This window comes from Eptatretus burgeri, chromosome 10 (genome assembly GCF_056783735.1).
Source record: "Eptatretus burgeri isolate ZD-2024b chromosome 10, Ebu_testis_v1, whole genome shotgun sequence".
NCBI classification, from domain to species: Eukaryota; Metazoa; Chordata; class Myxini; order Myxiniformes; family Myxinidae; genus Eptatretus; species Eptatretus burgeri.
Window position 1 is genome coordinate 23,642,288 of NC_140970.1, and position 21,590 is coordinate 23,663,877.

The following is a 21,590-nucleotide window of genomic DNA, read 5'->3' on the forward strand; positions in this document are numbered from 1 at the left end:
TGCTTTTTATTCCACTGTCTCTCTTGTTCCTCATTCTGCAATCTCGTTGTTTCCTTCAATTGGTTAATCTCCCTTTCCTGTTTCATTTCTTCTTCTTTCACTACTCTTTCTTGCATCTCATTCTTTAATCTGGCCTTGGCTTCCAGCTGTTCGATCTGCACAATGTGGTTCCTTAACGTTTCATTCTCCATTCTCGTTCTTTCCTCTCTTAACATCCTCAGTTCGTTTTGTAATTCTCTCTCTCTCTGCTTTGGTGTTTCTGTAACTCAGAAGCTTTTCTTTCTAATTCCTCTCTCACCTCCTCACACTCCAACCTTGCTTTGGCTTCCAACTGTTCGATCTGCACAGTGTGGTTCCTTAGCGTTTCATTCTCTGTTCTCGTTCTTTCCTCTCTTAACATCCTCAGTTCGTTTTGTAATTCTCTCTCTGCTTTGGTGTTCCTGTAACTCAGAAATTCGCGCGGGTAGGTTACCGAGAGATTGTACCTCAACAGGACCGCTTAGAAACGGGCCGCTTAAACAGCTCGCTTCCTTTTGGGATAACCGAGCGGGATATTATCGCGCAGTCCCGTTGGACCCGATCACTTTACCAGCGATTTAAAAACCAACTATATTCCGAGTGCAAGATGGGGCACTTCAATGAGGGAATGGACGCAATGAACAGGTTTACATTCACACAAGGACATTTATTATAACTAGTACGTGCCCGTAAAAATAAAATAATAAAATAATAATGAATAAATATTCAAACCGCGAGCAAGAAACAACAACCACATAGGCCGTTTCTTCGGTCTCGCGTGCCCGTACGTGCGTGGCCCAGAAGTTCGCATATTATTCGCAGTTACGATTATTCGCAATTTCGTTTTAATGCCCAAATATTCAATTAGCGCCAACGTATTTTGCCTTTTCGCAATGTCATCGCAAGGAAAAACAAAAAGAGAAGAGAAGAGAGACAAAGAAAATTACTTCCTGGTTCAGAGCACACCAGCTCACTGATGTTACCGAAATTTATGCACCGTCTAATATGAAAACGATCATAACTTGGGGCATTGTGTTTAACTATAAATGCGCATAAGAAATCGAGAAATTATTAGAATACACGAAGTCATCACTCTCCGGAAACCCGTACGTTGTAACCCGTAATGGGGAACGCGGCTGAGCTTCCCTTCCCCATTGGCCACGCCCACGCAACAACGTGTCTTGTCATTGGTTTGGTACATAAATGGCCATAACTTGAGAGGCACTTGTCCGATTAATATCAAACCTTGAAAAGGCACATCCTCAGGTCCCCAGCAATATACCTGGCAAGTTTCAATTAGATCGGACCAGTGGTTGTCGAGAAACAGCGGTCACAGACACGCACGCACGCACGCACGCACGCACGCACGCACGCACGCACACTGCTGGAATTATAGATAGATAAAGCACGTATGCAATTAAAGAAGGCAAAACACGTATGCAATTATACAAGCAACAAAAGCAAGACAAAAGAACTACAACCGTCTACTTATTATGTACAGTCACTTGCACTTAACAGTAGTTCCTACTTATAAGACGGGCCCACGGACACACGTACGCACACACACACCCAAGAAATGGTGGCAGAGGCCTTTAATAACGAGCTCCAGCTCGGAGGACAGGTGAGCTGAAACCCAGAACCTATCTCGAACCTCTCCACCTCGTGTGGTCTTCAAGTTGTTCGGACCCGGGCTCCAGCAAGAGTGAGCTGGATCCAACCGCCGTGAGCTGCGATCGTTCCCGAGCTCCCGCGAATCCTCCCGCGCTTCTCAACACTTGCTGGTGAGACGAGGTGCCGATCCTTCCCGTCGATGCGTCGCTTCCCCGAGGAACCACCTCCCCAAAGAGGTCGATGAGTCGCACCAAGCCGGGAACAAAGAGCTCCACGAACCAAGAAGAAGAAGCCACCACTCACAGCTCGAGCCGAGCGACCGGCGTAACTTCCTTCCAAGCAAAGCAGCTCGAAGCAAAAAGCTCTCCCGAGCCAAGCAGAAGCCGAAGCTCACGGAACTATCAAAGCAAAAAGCCTCCAAAAAGCCTCCTCCTGAGCCAGGCCTCAGCCGAAGCTAACTGAGCCAGCCGAAGCAAAAAGCTTCCGAAGGCTTCAACCCTAACCCAAGCCAAACAGGACCCGAAGATCTGCTGAACGGTTACGCTCTACGCCCTTCTCCAACTCTGCCCACGAACAAAACAAAAGATCTCCTCTTATCCTTCTCCGGCCCTTCCCCCGTTCCCGGCGTGACTCATGACTCATGCTCTCGTGCTCCATCCCACGCTCAGCCACGGGTGGGAGGGAGTTGTTGACACCATGAGTCATGGGACGGCAGGGTGGTTCTTCCTCTTAGCAGAAGAGGGGGAGGGATGTCTCCATTGTTCCTTCCCTAACTATGAAATGGATCCGCAGCGCATCTAATCGATTTCTGAACATTTAAACAATGAAAGGTGAGCTATCTTGGGAACAAGCACTTATTGACATAGCTAACTGAAGGAACCTGTATGTTGTGTGCAATCGAATTCCAAATTCGTAACAGTATATACAAGAGTGTTGGTTTATACAAGTGATGGTTTATACAAGAGTGTTGGTTTACACAAGAGTGTTGGTTTATACAAGAGTGCTGTTTTATACTGGAGTAAAGTTTATACAAGAGTGTTGGTTTATACAAGAGTGTTGGTTTATACAAGAGTGTTGGTTTATACAAGAGTGTTGGTTTATACAAGAGTGTTGGTTTATACAAGAGTGTTGGTTTATACAAGAGTGTTGGTTTATACAAGAGTGTTGGTTTATACAAGAGTGTTGGTTTATACAAGAGTGTTGGTTTATACAAGAGTGTTGGTTTATACAAGAGTGTTGGTTTATACAAGAGTGTTGGTTTATACAAGAGTGTTGGTTTATACAAGAGTGTTGGTTTATACAAGAGTGTTGGTTTATACAAGAGTGTTGGTTTATACAAGAGTGTTGGTTTATACAAGAGTGTTGGTTTATACAAGAGTGTTGGTTTATACAAGAGTGTTGGTTTATACAAGAGTGTTGGTTTATACAAGAGTGTTGGTTTATACAGGAGTGTTGGTTTATACAAGAGTGCTGTTTTATACTGGAGTAAAGTTTATACAAGAGTGATGGTTTATACAGGAGTGAAGTTTATACAAGAGTGTGGGTTTATACAAGAGTGTTGGTTAATACAAGAGTGTTGGTTGATACAAGAGTGTTGGTTGATACAAGAGTGCTGGTTCATACAGAGTGCTGGTTTACACAAGAGTGATTGTTTATACAAGAGTGATTGTTTATACAAGAGTGATGGTTTATACAAGAGTGTTTGTTTATACAAGAGTGACGGTTTATACAAGAGTGATTGTTTATACAAGAGTGATTGTTTATACAAGAGTGATTGTTTATACAAGAGTGACGGTTTATACAAGTGATTGTTTATACAAGTGATTGTTTATACAAGAGTGATTGTTTATACAAGAGTGATTGTTTATACAAGAGTGATTGTTTATACAAGAGTGATGGTTTATACAAGAGTGATGGTTTATACAAGAGTGATGGTTTATACAAGTGATTGTTTATACAAGAGTGATTGTTTATACAAGAGTGATTGTTTATACAAGAGTGATGGTTTATACAAGAGTGATGGTTTATACAAGAGTGATGGTTTATACAAGAGTGATGGTTTATACAAGAGTGATGGTTTTTCAAGAGTGTTGGTTTATACAAGTGTTGGTTTATACAGGAGTGTTGGTTTATACAGGAGTGTTGGTTTATACAGGAGTGTTGGTTTATACAGGAGTGTTGGTTTATACAGGAGTGTTGGTTTATACAGGAGTGTTGGTTTATACAGGAGTGTTGGTTTATGCAAGAGTGATGGTTTATGCAAGAGTGATGGTTTATGCAAGAGTGATGGTTTATACAAGAGTGTTGATTTATACAAGAGTGTTGGTTTATACAAGAGTGTTGGTTCATACAAGAGTGTTGGTTCATACAAGAGTGTTGGTTCATACAAGAGTGTTGGTTCATACAAGAGTGTTGGTTTATACAAGAGTGATGGTTTATACAAGAGTGTTGGTTTATACAAGAGTGTTGGTTTATACAAGAGTGTTGGTTTATACAAGAGTGTTGGTTTATACAAGAGTGATGGTTCATACAAGAGTGTTGGTTTATACAAGTGATAGTTTAGACAGGAGTGATGGTTTATTCAAAAATGTTTGTTACACGAGTGCTGGTTCCGGGAGTGCTGGTTCCGGGAGTGCCGGTTACGGGAGTGCTGGTAACGGGAGTGCGGGTTACGGGAGTGTGGGTTACGGGAGTGTGGGTTACGGGAGTGCTGGTTACGGGAGTGCAGGTAACGGAGTGATGGTAACGAAGTGATGTTACGGGAGTGCTGGTTACAGGAGTGCTGGTTACGGAGTGACGTTACGGGAGTGCTGGTTACGGGAGTGCTGGTAACGGCAGTGATGGTTACGGGAGTGATGGTTACGGGAATATTGGTTAGGGAGTGCTGGTAACGGAGGTGCTGGTTACAGGAGTGCTGGTGACGGGAGTGCTGGTCACGGGAGTGCTGGTCACGGGAGTGCTGGTCACGGGAATGCTGGTTACGGGGGTGTTGGTTAGGGGAGTTCCGGTTACTGGAGCACCAGTCACGGGAGTGCCGGTTACGGGAGTGCTAGTAACGGGAGTGCTGGTTACGGGAGTGCTGGTAACGGGAGTGCGGGTTATGGGAGTGCTGGTTACGGGAGTGCTGGTTACGGGAGTGCTGGTTACGGGAGTGCTGGTTACGGGAGTGCTGGTTACGGAAGTGCTGGTTACGGGAGTGCTGGTTAAGGGAGTGCGGGTAACGGGAGTCGTGGTTATGGGAGTGCTGGTTAAGGGAGTGCTGGTAATGGGAGTGATGGTTACGGGAGTGCTGGTAACGGGAGTGATGGTTACGGGAGTGCTGGTTACGGGAGTGCTGGTTTCGGGAGTGCTGGTTACGGGAGCGCTGGTTATGGGAGCGCTGGTTACAAGAGTTCCGGTTGCTGGAGTGCTGGTAACAGGAGTGCTGGTTACGGGAATGCTGGTTACGGTGGTGATGGTTAGGGGAGTTCCGGTTACTGGAGCGCCGGTAACGTGAGTGCCGGTTATGGGAGTGCCAGTAACAGGAGTGCCGGTAACGGGAGTGCCGGTAACGGGAGTGCCGGTTACGGGAGTGCTGGTTACGGGAGTGCTGGTTACGGGAGTGCTGGTTACGGGAGTGCTGGTTACGGGAGTGCTGGTTACGGGAGTGCTGGTTACGGGAGTGCTGGTTACGGGAGTGCTGGTTACGGGAGTGCTGGTTACGGGAGTACGGGTTACGGGAGTACGGGTTACGGGAGTGATGGTTATGGAGTGCTGGTTACGGGGGTGCTGGTTACGGGGGTGCTGGTTACGGGGGTGCTGGTTACGGGAGTGCTGGTTACGGGAGTGCTGGTTACTGGAGTGCTGGTTACTGGAGCACTGGTTACGGGAGTGCTGGTTGCAGGAGTGCTAATTTCGGGGGTGATGGTTACAGGAGTTCCGGTTACTGGAGTGCAGGTAACGGAAGTGCTGGTTTCGGGAGTGCTGGTTACGGGAGTGCTGGTTACGGGAGTGCTGGTCACGGGAGTGCTGGTCACGGGAGTGCTGGTTACGGGAGTGCTGGTTACGGGAGTGCTGGTTACGGGAGCGCTGGTTACGGGAGCGCTGGTTACGGGGGTGATGGTTACGGGAGTTCCGGTTGCTGAAGCGCTGGTAACGGAAGTGCTGGTTACGGAAGTGCTGGTTACGGAAGTGCTGGTTACGGAAGTGCTGGTTACGGAAGTGCTGGTTACGGGAGCGCTGTTTACGGGAGTGCTGGTTACGGGAGCGCTGTTTACGGGAGTGCTGGTTACGGGGGTGATGGTTACGGGGGTGATGGTTACTGGAGCGCTGGTTTCGGGAGTGCGGGTTACAGGAGTGCTGGTTACGGGGGTGATGGTTACTGGAGCGCTGGTTTCGGGAGTGCGGGTTACGGGAGTGCTGGTTACGGGGGTGATGGTTACTGGAGTGCGCGTTACAGGGGTGATGGTTACGGGGGTGATGGTTACGGGGGTGATGGTTACGGGGGTGATGGTTACGGGGGTGATGGTTACTGGAGCGCTGGTTGCTGGAGCGATGTTTACGGGGGTGATGGTTACGGGGGTGATGGTTACGGGGGTGATGGTTACTGGAGCGCTGGTTTCGGGAGTGCTGGTTACGGGGGTGATGGTTACGGAAGTGCTGGTTACGGAAGTGCTGGTTACGGAAGTGCTGGTTACTGGAGCGCTGTTTACGGGAGTGCTGGTTACGGGGGTGATGGTTACGGGGGTGATGGTTACGGGGGTGATGGTTACTGGAGCGCTGGTTTCGGGAGTGCGGGTTACAGGAGTGCTGGTTACGGGGGTGATGGTTACTGGAGCGCTCGTTTCGGGAGTGCGGGTTACGGGAGTGATGGTTACTGGAGTGCGCGTTACGGGGGTGATGGTTACGGGGGTGATGGTTACTGGAGCGCTGGTTTCGGGAGTGCTGGTTACTGGAGCGATGTTTACGGGGGTGATGGTTACGGGGGTGATGGTTACTGGAGCGCTGGTTTCGGGAGTGCGGGTTACAGGAGTGCTGGTTACGGGGGTGATGGTTACTGGAGCGCTGGTTTCGGGAGTGCTGGTTACGGGGGTGATGGTTACTGGAGTGCGCGTTACGGGGGTGATGGTTACGGGGGTGATGGTTACGGGGGTGATGGTTACTGGAGCGCTGGTTTCGGGAGTGCTGGTTACTGGAGTGCTGGTTACTGGAGCGATGTTTACGGGGGTGATGGTTACGGGGGTGATGGTTACGGGGGTGATGGTTACGGGCGTGATGGTTACGGGGGTGATGGTTACTGGAGCGCTGGTTTCGGGAGTGCTGGTTACGGGGGTGATGGTTACGGAAGTGCTGGTTACGGAAGTGCTGGTTACTGGAGCGCTGTTTACGGGAGTGCTGGTTACGGGGGTGATGGTTACGGGGGTGATGGTTACGGGGGTGATGGTTACTGGAGCGCTGGTTTCGGGAGTGCGGGTTACAGGAGTGCTGGTTACGGGGGTGATGGTTACTGGAGCGCTGGTTTCGGGAGTGCGGGTTACGGGAGTGCTGGTTACGGGGGTGATGGTTACTGGAGTGCGCGTTACGGGGGTGATGGTTACGGGGGTGATGGTTACTGGAGCGCTGGTTTCGGGAGTGCTGGTTACTGGAGTGCTGGTTACTGGAGCGATGTTTACGGGGGTGATGGTTACGGGGGTGATGGTTACTGGAGCGCTGGTTTCGGGAGTGCTGGTTACGGGGGTGATGGTTACGGAAGTTCCGGTTACTGGAGCGCTGGTTTCGGGAGTGCTGGTTACTGGAGTGCTGGTTACTGGAGCGATGTTTACGGGGGTGATGGTTACGGGGGTGATGGTTACTGGAGCGCTGGTTTCGGGAGTGCTGGTTACGGGGGTGATGGTTACGGGGGTGATGGTTACGGAAGTTCCGGTTACTGGAGCGCTGGTTTCGGGAGTGCTGGTTACTGGAGTGCTGGTTACTGGAGCGATGTTTACGGGGGTGATGGTTACGGGGGTGATGGTTACTGGAGCGCTGGTTTCGGGAGTGCGGGTGCTCACGGACAGCTTACGCATGATGCCGGACTCGAACCGCTTGCAGAAGAACGTCCTCATCCTTTTCATCCTCGTTTCTTGCATCTCGTCGTTCGCCTCATCCACCGGTAACCCCACTCGACACGAATCCCGCCATCTTCTTTTTTACAGCAAAATTTCGTGACAAACGAGATTACCTGTTCGAAACAAACAGCGAAAATCGTGTTTTAATCTTTTTATAACGCGATATTTACAACATCCAATTATAATGGCAGGTAAATTAAAGCACAATGAAAGGAATAAAGAGAAAGGACGCTTGGGATCGAAAATGGCGGTCATGGAGTCTTGGAGATCGCTGTGGTGAAATCTCCTTGAATGTTGCGATTTTTGTCCAAAATCTCTTTAAATGGTGTGAAACAAATTTTTATGACATACATATATATATATATATATATATATATATATATACATTCTTTATTTACATACACATTGGATCAACTGCCATAAAGAGTTATTGTATTTTTCCTCAGCGCTGCTTATGTGCGCCTGTTTATTATTTAATTTATCGCTTGTCCTTGAATAACTGAAATAATTAAATAAACATTTATTTTAACGTCTCAATAGTCAATCTCTGTCGCTTCCAATTGGACGATTCGTTCTACGAGTACGTGCCCGTAAAAAAAAAAAAATAATAATAATAATAATAATAATAATTATAAATAAATATTCAAACCGCGAGCAAGAAACAACAACCACACAGGCCGTTTCTTCGCTTTCACGTGCCCGTACGTGCGTTGCCCGGAAGTTCGCATATCGCAGTTATGATTATTCGCAATTTAGTTTTAATGGCCAATTATTCAATTCGCGCCAACGTATTTTGCCTTTTCGCAATGTCGTCGCAAGGAAAAACAAAAAGAGGAGAAGAAAGGAACAAAAAAATTTACTTCCTGGTTCGGAGCACACCAGCTCACTCTGATGTTACTGAAATTTTATGCACCCTCTTTTATGAAAACGATCATAACTTGGGGCATAGTGTTTATCTATAAATGTGCAGAAGAAATCGAGAAATTATTAGAATACACGAAGTCATCACTCTCCGGAAGTTCGTACGTTGTAACCCGTAATGGGGAACGCGGCTGAGCTTCCCTTCCCCATCGGCCACGCCCACGCAACAACGTGTCTTGTCTTTGGTTTGGTAAATAAATGGCCATAAATTGGGAACCACTTGTCCGATTAATATCAAACCTTGAAAAGGCACATCCACAGGTCCCCAGCAATATATCTGGCAAGTTTCAATTAGATCGGACCAGTGGTTGTCGAGAAACAGCGGTCACACACACACACACACACACACACACACACACACACACACACACACACACACACACACACACACACACATTGCTGGAATTATAGATAGATGAATCTACACGAGAGTGAACCCGCCAAACCACTAAACCGTTAAACCGCCAAGCCGGTAAACCGCTAAACCGCCAAACCGCTAAACCACCAAACCGGTAAACCGCCAAACCGCTAAACTGCTAAACCGCCAAACCAGTAAACCGGTAAACCGCCAAATCGCTAAACCGGTAAACCGCCAAAACGCTAAACCGGTAAACCGCCAAAACGCTAAACCGGTAAACCGCCAAACCGCTAAACCAGTAAACCGCTAAACCGGTAAACCGCCAAACCGGTAAACCGCCAAACCACCAAACCGCTAAACCGCCATCCCGGTAAACTAGCGGTTGCGTTTGTAAACATTTCGTCCTTAACATTCTAATTTTGACCCAGTAATACGTCCGGTCAAAATCAACCAACCAAATGGCGTCATGTGTTTCCGATAATGATTTACATATACATTGAGGGATGTTATGACGTCATTTTGGTAAGACGCAACTGCAGTGGCCTGTACTCGTCTTACTTAAGAGGAGGAATGTGCACATTATTTTAAAATGATGTACTCTTACGAGATTAGATAAATGTTGCCAAAATTGTAAGTTATAATTTTGAAATCAATTACCGAGCCAGTTCTGAATAATATTAATCACAACACAAACAAAATAATATGTTTGACGTCAACTGATATTGTGTCAATCCTTTTCTGCCTTTCTGGGTGGAATAATGTTCAGGACAGTTTACAATTGTTAAAATCTTAACTCCAAATGATAATTAATTCAGGTTCCCATCGTGTGCTGCCTTTTTGCCTGCTGGTTGCATCATTGGCTGTGGGCGTGGCTTTGCCACTGATGCAGTGTCCCTATCAGTGTGACCACTCCTCATTTTCATAAATGCCAAGGTGAGCCAATGAAAAAAGCCAAGAATTCACAAAGTTTCGGAAAAGCGATGATATTAGAAAACCTATACTCCAAGAAAACCAATAGAAAACCAAGATGCCAAGGTGAACAATGAATAGCCAAGATCTTGTGAAAAAAGCCAAGGAGTGGTCACACGGGCCCCTATGACCAGTTTGGTCCAGTATACTGGTGCTCATTTCGCCAACCTTGGAGGAATGACAGGCTGAGTCAACCCCCTGGTGTTAATTCAGTGATAATCAGGGCTCAAACTCAGGACTAGGATCCTAAGCCAGCACCCTAACCACTGAGCCAACATCAGGCTATTAATTCAGGTAACTGTGTAACATAAATTGGTAAGTTAAACTATTCCCTTTTTGACATACTGTATGTCTTTAATAAAATCTAACAAATCTCTTAACAGCATGGCCATTTGAATGGGGTGTTTCTCTTCACCACTTGAACATTGGTAGAAAATGGAAGATGTACCCAATGGGCACACGAGTCACCATCCACCCAGTTAACAATTGGCACTTTGTGAATATTGTCATAATTGATGTCGAAACGTTTTCGAAACAGCATTTTTCTTCATCTGCCATGTGAGACGCGATTCATCATCTGCGGAGTCATCAGGTGGTACCAGGTTTATATGTGAAGGTCCAGGCTGTGCATCGCTAGTCTTCCCCAGCAGTGATTTATTACCTCTGCACCGAAGCTGGTTAAGGAGGTTATGTTTTCACCCCTGTCTGTCTGTCTGTTTGTTTGTCTGTTTGCTACTTACAAAATCAAAGATTTCTCCAATATATTGGTCAGTCGATTTTGTTAAATGTCTGTTTCTTTGTTTGTGTGTAGGATATCTCAAAAAGTTGTGGACGGATCCAGATGAAATTTTGTGGACGGGTTCAGTGTGTGTGGACGAACTTATTAGGTTTTGGTGAAAATTCGGATCCAACTACTACGATTTATTAATATAAGTGATTCTTCACCATTGAGAGATAGGGCTAAAAACGATATATAGCATGATATTTCAAAAATTTATTCGGCCTGATATGTTCCAGTGGATGCTCTACCGAATGCCCTTTTTGTCTTCAGTGTTTCCTCTTCTGTTACAGCTTTGCTACCAAATAATGTTCCTTCTTTTCTTTTTGTTCATTTCAACCTTCTCTTCAACCTTTCCCCCTTTTCCTGAAGAAATCACTGCTCTTAGGTGGACATATGGGGCTGGTTTTCTTTGTCTACTTCACCGGATGAATGATGTAAATTGTTAATTTGGATGACTTGTTGTGTACAGCGTTGATGGAACAAATTTAGGCTAAGGCTTTTTATAACTTCTTCTGCGAATTTAAATGGATATATTCCAGCTTTGGCAAATGCAGACTAGATTTAATGGTGATAATGCTGATGCATTTAGGTGTTATAAGCCAATCTACACACATCGTACCTAGTTACTGTACAATGATTGGGACGTGCAAAAGACAAACATTCCTGGTTTACGTGCATGTCCTGATGTAATCTTTCTGAATTTTTTGCTACATTTTTTGAACTTGTATTTATTATCCACTTTATACCCTAAGTTAAGCTATAACACTGGGGTTGGTGCCATTATTTTATTTTACTCCTAAGGCAGCCATTTTGGGTTTCAAAATGGCAGCACTAATTTTTCGTTTTTGGTCATATCTTTGCAGCCAGACGACATAAAGGGATGATTTTGTTTCATTATATTTGTGCTTGCATACTTTAAACACAACTAAAATATTATGTACTTTTATATGTGGATAATATATTAAAATTCACTATATATTTACATTGATGATATTTATTTAATATTATTATTTTGCATTATGTAAGAAGTGATATCCTAACATAGTTCTTTTTTTCTTTCATGTAATGAAGTCTTCAAGGTTACTGCATGATGGCATATGCAAAAGAAGAGCCCCCAACTAAAAACATGCACAAGTTATGAACTGAAAGCAACAAATTCACTTTTTGCCCAAATGCTCATTTTATCAAAGTCAAATCGTCAAGTAGATCTTGAAATAGTGGTTTCAAATCATGATGCACAGAAGTCAACCCAAACCTTATGAACTCTGAAGTATCCCTCATTTATTGTGCAAGTAAAAGTGAAGTCCTACGTGTCTTGGAAGAACTGCCATTCCAAGATGAACATTAAACAGACAGAGATGCAGTAACTGGCAACTTTGATAACACCTACCTTGTGATTTGATGGCATGTCAGTTGTTTATCAAGGTATGTCATCAGCAAGACTGAAAACCTGAAAAGAACTTGGTGATGTCTTCACAAGGGTCATAAAGGCGAGGTGTAGGAAGTATTAGGGAGGTCGATTGATATTTGACAACTATGTGTGACATGATTCTGTGAAGGATATGAAGAGTCATGGCCAAACTTCAGAGACATCAACTTGTGGATTGTATGTTGTTGATGCTCCACCTATCAAGGATTCAAAGGCATTCTTGGCAAACAACAACATAAAAGATTCACTGACATTATACCTTGCTGAAAAAACTCTGCAACTTGACACACCATTCATTGGTCACAGGAACATGTCTTCATGTTCAAACCAATGTTGAGACTCTCTTCCATCAACAGATGTGAATACACAAATGGAAGCAGATACTTTGATGTTACTGCATGCAGCTGAATTATGTGCTAAAGGAAAGATTGTTCACATCATGACTCAGAACACTGATGTCCTTGTATTGGCTTAAAGGAGATTGCCTCAGCTTAGGCACTGCGCAGCAATGATCTTTGGAACAGGAGAATGACGGAGAACAGTCTTGTTGAAACCAATCTATGAGAGTCGAGGAGCATCAAAAACTGCAGCTCTTCCAGGCTTCCACTGCATAACTGGATGTGACACTTGTGGACAAATTTGTGGCAAGGGAAAGAGAAAGTGCCATCCCAAAGTGTCATCTCTGGATGTGAAGAGTTTCTCTGCCAGTTGATGAGTAAAAAAAAAGAGCAAGAAAAAAACAGCCGGAAACCTCAGATGGGATCGCTTCAGGAAGCAATCAAGAAATCAGGGGGTAGGCAAAATTCTGCCAACATCAGGTGCATGGAACCATCACATCCTTCAAGCTCATATGCGAGCTTTCATCTGGAACCAGGACCTACTGTTTCATCCAAGAGACCCAGACCTAGTGCTGCCAGCTAGGCTAGACACAAGCATCAGATGGTAAATTGGTTTCTGAGCTTTCTGAGTTACTTGCCACACCATCTTCTGTTGTTGAGCTTGTCAAATGTGGTTGTGGGGTCAGCAAATGTACCACGTGATGTACATGCAAGCTGAACAAACTAGCATGCACAGAGATATGTAGCTGTGAGGTAACAGAGAACTGTAAGAATACTGTAGGCTTACACAGAGATCAAGAAATGGACGATTCAGTTGAAGATGAATGAATTCAAAAGAACTGTCAGAGATTTCAATAGGCTTATAACTTGCATTCTTATAGTCTGTTTTAACAAAGCCAGGAGTTTTGCAAACCAATTACACAGTTATATATTTTGCCCATATGCTCATTAAAATTTTGTAAGGAGACATAATTGTTTTGTTAGAACTGTGTTAAAAAATGTTTCTATTGCTCTATATAAAATAAGTTTGTCCCTTTTGGAGTTCATTCAATGTTTGTATAAATAATTTACACCGAACATAACCTACATGTTTTGATATATGTAAGTTGTAATACATGAAACATAAAAATATGTTGTTTATCGGTGTTAAATTGTATTACATCCGACATTTTTAAATGTTTTATTGGTCTGACAACATCAGTTAAGATCCAACAAGATTACTTACACCAGAAAATGTATAAATTGCTGAAAGAATTATCATTTTTGTATTCTGGCTGCAAAAATATGACCAAAAATGTAAAATCATGGCTGCCATCTTGAAATCCAAGATGGCTGCCTTAGGAGTGATTGAAAAAAATGGCACCAACCCTTTTTAGATACCTTCAGGTATAACGATTAAAAATAACATTTGTGCTAAAAAAAAAAAATGTAGCAAAAAATTTGAAAAGCCCAGATAGTCCAAAATAGTGCTATGCACTATATACTTTAGCTGAAGGGGTCCAAAACATCTGACATGCATAGGTTGTAAGATTATAGGAACAGTGTGGAGGAACAACACACAGCACAATATTGTTTTCCTTGGCACAGTTGATCAAGTCAATAGCTGCGTGGCTTCTGTGACCATCATACAGGACAAGTATTGTGTCTAAAGCATCCCGACCTGTACACATTTAATGAAATGGTCCTGCATATAATCTCGAAAAAAACCTGGGCATTTGACCATCCCGTCAATGTCACGATTCCATCAGCACCAACAGTTTTCCTCTGCATCAAGTCTGGCACCATTCGCTGTCCAGGAAAAACAAAGAAAGGTGGTATCTGACTTCCCAGTGCATTACGGCTCCAATCATGGTGACAATCTTGCTTCTTTCAGCCATGACAGCTTGTGACATGACACCTCACCTTTATGACCAACAACAACATTAGGTGACTTGTATTCTGTATCGATGCCATTCTCATCTCTATTATAAATTTGCTGTGGTTTGTCCTTTGCCTTGTATTTGGTTAAACTATGGTCCCGTTCTTTTGAAGTAGCTTGTTACTGATTCTTCTGGTGCACAATGTGCTCTAACCTCAGATAAATCTTGATTGTTTTACCACATGCAGCTCAGGCCATGTGTCCATGAAGTTGTAGAACCATTGCATGGCACTTGGCATCTTTCTGGCACTTCCTGAGGTTCACAGCATAATCTGTCGCGAAGGTCAATACCTCAGTCCTTGTGTAGCCACACCCAACTGCAGAAAGATCTTTAACATGTGTACATGTGTAACATGTACATGTAACATGTAACCAGCTCAGACTCTTCTAGCTGTGACAGAATAGGTTGAGGGCCAGATCTGGTACAATCAACACTGTTTCTAAGGGTAGTCGATGGCACTGCATACTGTCTTGATGCTCTATAAACAGGAATACCATCTTCCTTTACTGCCTGGTATGCTCTTATATAAGCGCAGAAGGTGATCGAGTATGAGCATCTTCGTACCTGTTTAGAGGATGGGGAAAGCTGAAAATACAAATAAAAACAACAGTTCCATAAAGTTCAGGTTTAAAGATGTGACACTTTTGGCCTTCCATAGATGAAAATTTTTAACAGAGTAGCACTCCTTAGTTATGCTAATTTTAGTAACGGATCCTCATTCTCGATACAAAAATGAGCGTCCTTGGTTACATAAAATGTCAGATGGAGTTTTCAATAGTTTTATGAGTAAGAAAAATATGCAATATTAAAAAACGATTGCATTTATATTATTTTTACAAAATCAACAAACTTTACCTTTACTCAAAGCATGGCTCTCAAAATAGTGGTGTAAAATGTAGTGATGTGTCAGGTTTCTGCTCGCTTCCATGTTGGTGTGTGACGTCAAAGAGAAAAAAATATTGCGCTGGAGCGGAAGCTATCGAGAAACACATGCCTGTCAGAAATACATGACTATCGGAAACACATGATGCCATGATATTAATTGTTATAATGAATGCAGAGCAACGCCTGGGTGTCAATTCCACCGTCTGTAGAGAGAACGTGAACCCAGCACCATTCTCACTGTGAGTACATAATTTCATATTGGATGTACATAATCGCGGTGTGTACGTACAATGTGCTGTGGGATAGCAGAAATACAGTACGGGTATCCCTTGTGAGGAGTGCAGTGCTCGAGGATGTGGGTTCGCACCAAATGGAGCGCCTAATGCACAGCCTGCTGCCCGAGGAGTGCGAGCCATTCCTGGTCGCGCTGGACAAGCGTTTGGGTGATTTGAGGCCAAAACAAGGTCAGGAAAGAGGTTCCACTTAAAAGGAGTATCCGTTATTGATCCTCTCAACCTCACGAACTCCTCTCTATCTCCACCATGATTAATATGCCTCTGTGCTTCCAGTATTTCAAGGTGGCCTCCATCACCTCAATCACCTTTTAGTGCTAATTGCAAAAAGTTTCATATTCATGGTTATTTGTCTTGCTCATATGTACAACAAGATGATGCAGGGGTAGCTCACTTACACTTACCTGTGAGTTGCCTTGTCTGGATAAACTGTCTGTTTTTTCATCGGCAGGGTGTTGCACCACAAAATGCACCATCCATCGCATATACATTTAGCCGGGTGTTCCGTCTGCTCGCATTTGTTGTTGCACATTGAAGATCCCATGGTGTCTTTTGTGAGGAGTTGATGAGTTATGGCTGGTGCCCTGAACACATTACATTCCAAATTGGTGGCCAAATCAGCTGCAGTCGAACGTCAGGCCTGTCCAGGCAGTAAAAGTTTCATATTAACTATTTCCCCACTTGCTTCATATCAAATCATGTCGATGAAGTTCCCAATGAAGACCCATATTCATCTTTATCCCTCTCCTTATTCTTCCTTTGTGTATGTTTCTTCTTGCTGAAACAATCCCGTCCCCAACGCCATCGGTTCACCATCACCACCACTCACACTTTGGTGCACTCTATCATGATTAATCTTTTTCTAATGATTTACCAAACAGTTTTGGTAAATTAAGATTTTGTGTTATTAAATATATAGCTCAAAAATTAACATAAGAGAAGGTAAGAGAGGCAGTGAAAAACAGAGGCCACCGACTTGTTGGCATTGTGAGAGCAACAGGTCTCATGCTTCGACATCATGGCAGGTAATGCCAATGATGTTGTGAGCTTCAGATTACAGAGTCCAGGAGAGACAGATGGATGCTGGGGCCCAATCCATAGGGGAGAGCAGTATTCCAATTGGCGATATTGTTGGCCCAGGAAAGGTCATAGGTAATGATGAGGCCTTGAGGTTCAAGAAATTGTACCTCTTCCACTGGTTCACCAGAGGAATAGATAGGTCGGTTTGTTTGATGATCCTCCTGGAGCAACAGTGAGACTGAGTTTTTTCCGTTATTGAAAGACAAGTTGTTATCACGATTTGTACAACTCAAATGCTGCACTGGCTTGATGTTGCTCACCCCTCACCACACTGCTTATGTAAAAAAAAAAGCACCTAAATCAGTTGTCTCATGTTTATTCGGCTGAGGCAGAGCGGAGCGGGGTCGTTTATTCCTGATACGTGAAACATCCTGCGACCCATGCCGACAGAAAACAGACTTTTTGGAACACCGGCCGCAATTTCCATCCAATCATTATGTATCTTTGTTTAAAAACATTTTCCATGGGTAGGCACTCCAATGTTGAAAGTATTTTGTCAATCGCTCAAGCAGTCGTGAAGAAAATAATTTAAAAGTGAATAAAGGTGAAAAAGTGAGGGCCTCAGTCAACGTTCCACAACATGGTCAAGAATGGTTGAAGACGCCTATTACTAGTAAAACATGATAAGGTGCACTCTTATGTTGTATTAAAATTTATAAGATGAGATGTACCATACTCTACACACTACAGAGTGTCGGTGCTGCCAAAGCAGTTTATTGGCAAGGGTTATACCGGGTAGTTTGCCATTGCCTTCCCAGCAGTTGTTAGGACAGGAATTTATTTGGAATTTGTTCATGGTGCTGCTAACAGCTAATTTACTCTTTGTGAAGGACACCGTGGGATCTTTAACGTCCGTCCATTCGAGGGAAGGCACACACTGATTAATCACCCTGCCTGTGAAACACCAGGAGGGAAATTTATAGCTGGGCCGAGACTTCAAACTCAGGCTAAATAGCTCAGAGGCGAGTGTGCATACCTCTAGGTTTGGACTATCCTGCCAGCCCCTATTTAATAATTGTGGATGTGCAAAGTATAACCTGGATGTTGAAATCCATTGTGTGTGTGTGTGTGTGTGTGTGTGTATGTGTGTGTGTGTGTGTGTGTGTGTGTGTGTGTGTGTGTGTGTGTGTGTGTGTGTGTGTGTGTGTGTGTGTGTGTGTGTGTGTGTGTGTGTGTGTGTGTGTGTGTGTGTTTGTGTGTGTGTGTGTGTGTTTTGGAGTAATGTCATCATCATGTTTTTTGCATGTGGCTCTGGTAGGAAGCATGAGCTGCAGTGAAGGACTTGTACACTGGTGGGAAGAGCATGCAGAGAGTGCAGAAACGCTCGTACTGGTCGAGGCGCTGCGCGATATTGGTCGTATGGATTTGTCTATAGGTAAGTTGGACAGAAGTTTTCGCTGCTTTAAAATAAGAGTATATCCAGTTATTGGGATTTTTAGTGGGGCTGCTTTTTTATAGCGACTTCAGGTTATTCTGAAGGCATCCATTCGAACACATTTGATGCGTGGACTGGAGTCGCATTTAACTCGACTACACCTCCCCTAAAGGTAATGAATAGGCTAGTTGGGTTTTTACTGATAATCTAATAGTAACCTGGTAATTCTTGTGATCCTCGCTCTGTTTCCAGAAACTTTGAATCCAAATCCTGAATACTGTTACCTTCAGATGGAGTTGACTCTTTGGGAAGCCAATGCTGATAGATTGGTTTGTTTGATGATCCTCCTGGAACAGTCCACCCAATTTACGCACGATTTATGATTTGCTGTGAAACAAACATGTGACATCACTGTTGCTGGCACTGGCTAGGAATATGTATGACATCTCATGCATAAAGTGCTATGGGATGTTGCTTCGAAATGAAAAGTGCTATATAAAAATTAATTTATTGATTACGGCCAATGTTGTACAAGACATGGCTACCTGCACAAAATTATTGGAAAATTCAAAGCGGCTGTTTAATCTGCGTTATTTTACATTCGGATACAAAGTTTAAAGAGCTAGCAAAGAATCCGTCTTTTGGGATGGGTCAATTCCCACCTATGATCTCTATGTCGTATTTCATTTTGACCTGTGTAAGACACAGAGCACAAGATGCCCGAGGGGGCATGATCGTGCAGTGTGAGCGGAGTTATAAAGATTGCTCCATTTTGTTGAACCTAAAGTGCCAAAGCGTTTGCTGTTGTTATGGCCACAGGAACCGAGTGTATTTTGAGGGGGTTAATCCTTGTTTCTCCTCGGAAGAACCGGACCTGGGGCCACCGCTCACAATTAACTTTGTGGTGTGGTGGGTTGCTTCACAACCACGAATGCCAATCAGTTCACCACGAGTTCCAGTGTCCACCATCTAATTTGCCATTTAACTAGAGGTCCCGTGGCCTCCTGACCAGAGAGCGCGCCCTTGGCGATGCGCCAATCTTCTCTTGATTAGATCCTAAGTAATGCGGCCGAGCATTTACTGCTGTGCACGCCGACTATGACAGGTTAATTAGTTTGGGTATTATAACCTCCCAGTTTTGGTATGTTTGGATATAATCAAGATGGTCAAGAGCTATCACCAACTGTCAGGAGCTATCAGAAACTGTCACTAACCGTCAGGAGCTGCGAGGAGCTGATACCAACCGTCAGGAAGGTGGTCCTCCCATCCTTTTTAGAGGCGACCAGTGTGGGTGGAGCCTCAAGCAGACTTCAGCCAAATCCAGCTTGCCTATTGGCGCATTGATGCACGTGACCTCCAACCGTCAATTCTCACGATAATTCTCTCCTCACGATCAAACCAGATGTAGCCATTTGCCAGAACAACCGAGCGAAAACGTGAAGCACTCACAAAACGTCAACGGGCAACCATCACCTCTTTGTTCAGCCCCATACGAATAAGAGCCAGTTAGCATCCAGAGAGCTGCTGAATGGGGTGTTGAACATCAATGGAAAAAGGTGGATATCAAACGTTGATAAAAGAAAGGCGGGTATTGAAGTCAATGAAAAAGGTGGTCCCAAGCCAAATGATCCGAGACCACAGCTATGCCCGACCGTCAAAATGAACTGTTCAGGAAAAGCCCGCGATGTGTTCAATGACTCAAATGTTCCGCAAGTCCAAAGTAAAAACTGAAAACCAAAATAAAATGTGTAAATATATCGTGTATTTCCAAGCCAATGTGTCTTAATCGAAAGAGAATAGAATGAGTCTCCGTTGGGCTAACAGTTATCTATCCGTGGGTGCAAACGGTGAATATCGCTCATGCAAAAATGAAAACTGACATAAAATCATACAACATGAACGTGTCGTAAAGAGGAAAAGGTTATCCCATCAGAAAGAAAGGGAATCTGTTCTTTACCCTTCTCCAATCCATCAGAGTCAGAATCCCACCAGACAAGGGGATGGGTCTATTCTGAACATGCATTTATGGAAATAACTGTCTGAGGACCCGGATGTTGTGTGCATTACTCGGATCTGATTCTGAAATCTACAACACTATATTAAGAGAAGCGAGAATATTACATGGTGTCAGAAGTGGTAGGAGCAATCCCCATAAGTTGTGCGAGTTGTGGATGCTAATCAGCAAATGGTACTACTGGAATTGGACGGAATTGTGAGGAGTTTCCACAGCTTGGAAACTCCTCACAATTCCGTCTAGAAATTCCCGTGAGCACGGGAAATTCATGAAGATTATTGTCTCCATTGTAACTACATCAGATGCATTAAACTTGCCGAGAAAGTGTAGAGATAATTCTACTGGGCTTACTCTGAAGTACTAGTTTTGGAGTGCACTTCTTTCTGGGGAATGGGTTTTACTCCCTCAGTAATTGGTCGTAAGGCCTCTTTTGAGAGTACGTACATGGAATAATAAGTGTTTATCTTGAGCACTGGATGTTGAGTGATCATGGAGTCACTTCAGCTACCTTGGCAGCTTGATTTGGAGATGAGTAACCTACCACAGACATGTAGACTGTGGAAAGAAGAATTGTTATTGTACTTCGATTTAACCATTGCTGCTCAAGAGGAGAACACAAAGATCAAGATGTTACTGTTTCTGGTTGGCAGTAAAGAGCAGGAGTTGTATCAGACTATAAAGGCAAGTACGGAAACACTTGAGAATGTGATAAAGGCATTTAAGATACAATGTAACCTACCCATAAATGAGACGGTAGATCACCACAGATTCTTAACAAGGAATCAAGATAGGGATGAATCCTTTGAGGCATACCTCACAGAGCTCAAGCAATTTTGGAGATTTGCAAGATAACCTGATTTGGGATAGAGTAATCTGTGTAACGAGAGAGAGAGAGAGAGAGAGAGAGAGAGAGAGAGAGAGAGAGAGAGAGAGAGAGAGAGAGAGAGAGATAGAGATAGAGATAGAGATAGAGATAGAGATAGAGATAGAGATAGAGATAGAGATAGAGATAGAGATAGAGATAGAGAGAGAGAAAGAGAGAGAGAGAGAGAGATAGAGAGAGATAGATAGAGAGAGAGAGAGAGAGAGAGAGAGAGAGAGAGAGAGAGAGAGAGAGAGATATATATATATATATATATATATATATATATATATATATATATATATATATATATATATATATATATATATATATGTACACACAAATATAAAAATAAAGAAAGACCCACCCATATCTCTCACCTGTGAATGGAGGGAATAGCCAATCAGCTCTTGCCTTATCAAGTAAACCCAGGTGGCTGGGATTATATAAATAATTGACACCTCCCACACTCCTCAAGCCAAAGAAACTGCACAAAGCAACCCAAGAAGGCCTACACAAGGTAAGCACTTTGCTGTTTCGAACCCTTCCCAGTTCCTCCACAACTATAAAGATGTTCACACATAGTACACACATGAGAATCCCAATGCTACACACCCTCTCAGCTACCGGACCGGCTACATGCTTGGGAGC

At 43.9% G+C, this 21,590-nt stretch overlaps 1 protein-coding gene and 1 long non-coding RNA gene across 8 annotated transcripts in view; one reads left to right on the forward strand and one right to left on the reverse strand.

Annotated features, from left to right (window-relative positions):
* LOC147018084 (uncharacterized) overlaps positions 1-8,545 on the reverse strand; it is a 154,429-nt gene extending 145,884 nt beyond the window's left edge. The window contains exons 1-2 of one of the 4 annotated variants that reach the window (XR_015062273.1): positions 8,365-8,545; positions 7,670-7,828 (exon numbers count right to left, since the gene is read on the reverse strand). This is a non-coding gene — a long non-coding RNA (uncharacterized LOC147018084). Of the gene's footprint in view, positions 1-7,669; positions 7,979-8,364 lie in introns of those variants that run through there. The other 3 variants (XR_015062272.1, XR_015062274.1, XR_015062275.1) reach the window with 3 other exon arrangements.
* Positions 7,593-21,590, forward strand: part of LOC147018086 (uncharacterized) — a 23,748-nt gene continuing 9,750 nt past the window's right edge. For 2 of the 4 annotated variants that reach the window (XM_085897427.1, XM_085897425.1), the window contains exons 1-4: positions 7,593-7,759; positions 15,491-15,554; positions 15,652-15,779; positions 17,947-18,063. In XM_085897427.1, coding sequence (XP_085753553.1) covers positions 7,603-7,759; positions 15,491-15,554; positions 15,652-15,779; positions 17,947-18,063 — 466 coding nt within the window. In that variant the 5' untranslated portion in view covers positions 7,593-7,602. The remainder of the gene's footprint in view (positions 7,760-15,490; positions 15,555-15,651; positions 15,780-17,946; positions 18,064-21,590) is intronic. The other 2 variants (XM_085897428.1, XM_085897426.1) reach the window with 2 other exon arrangements.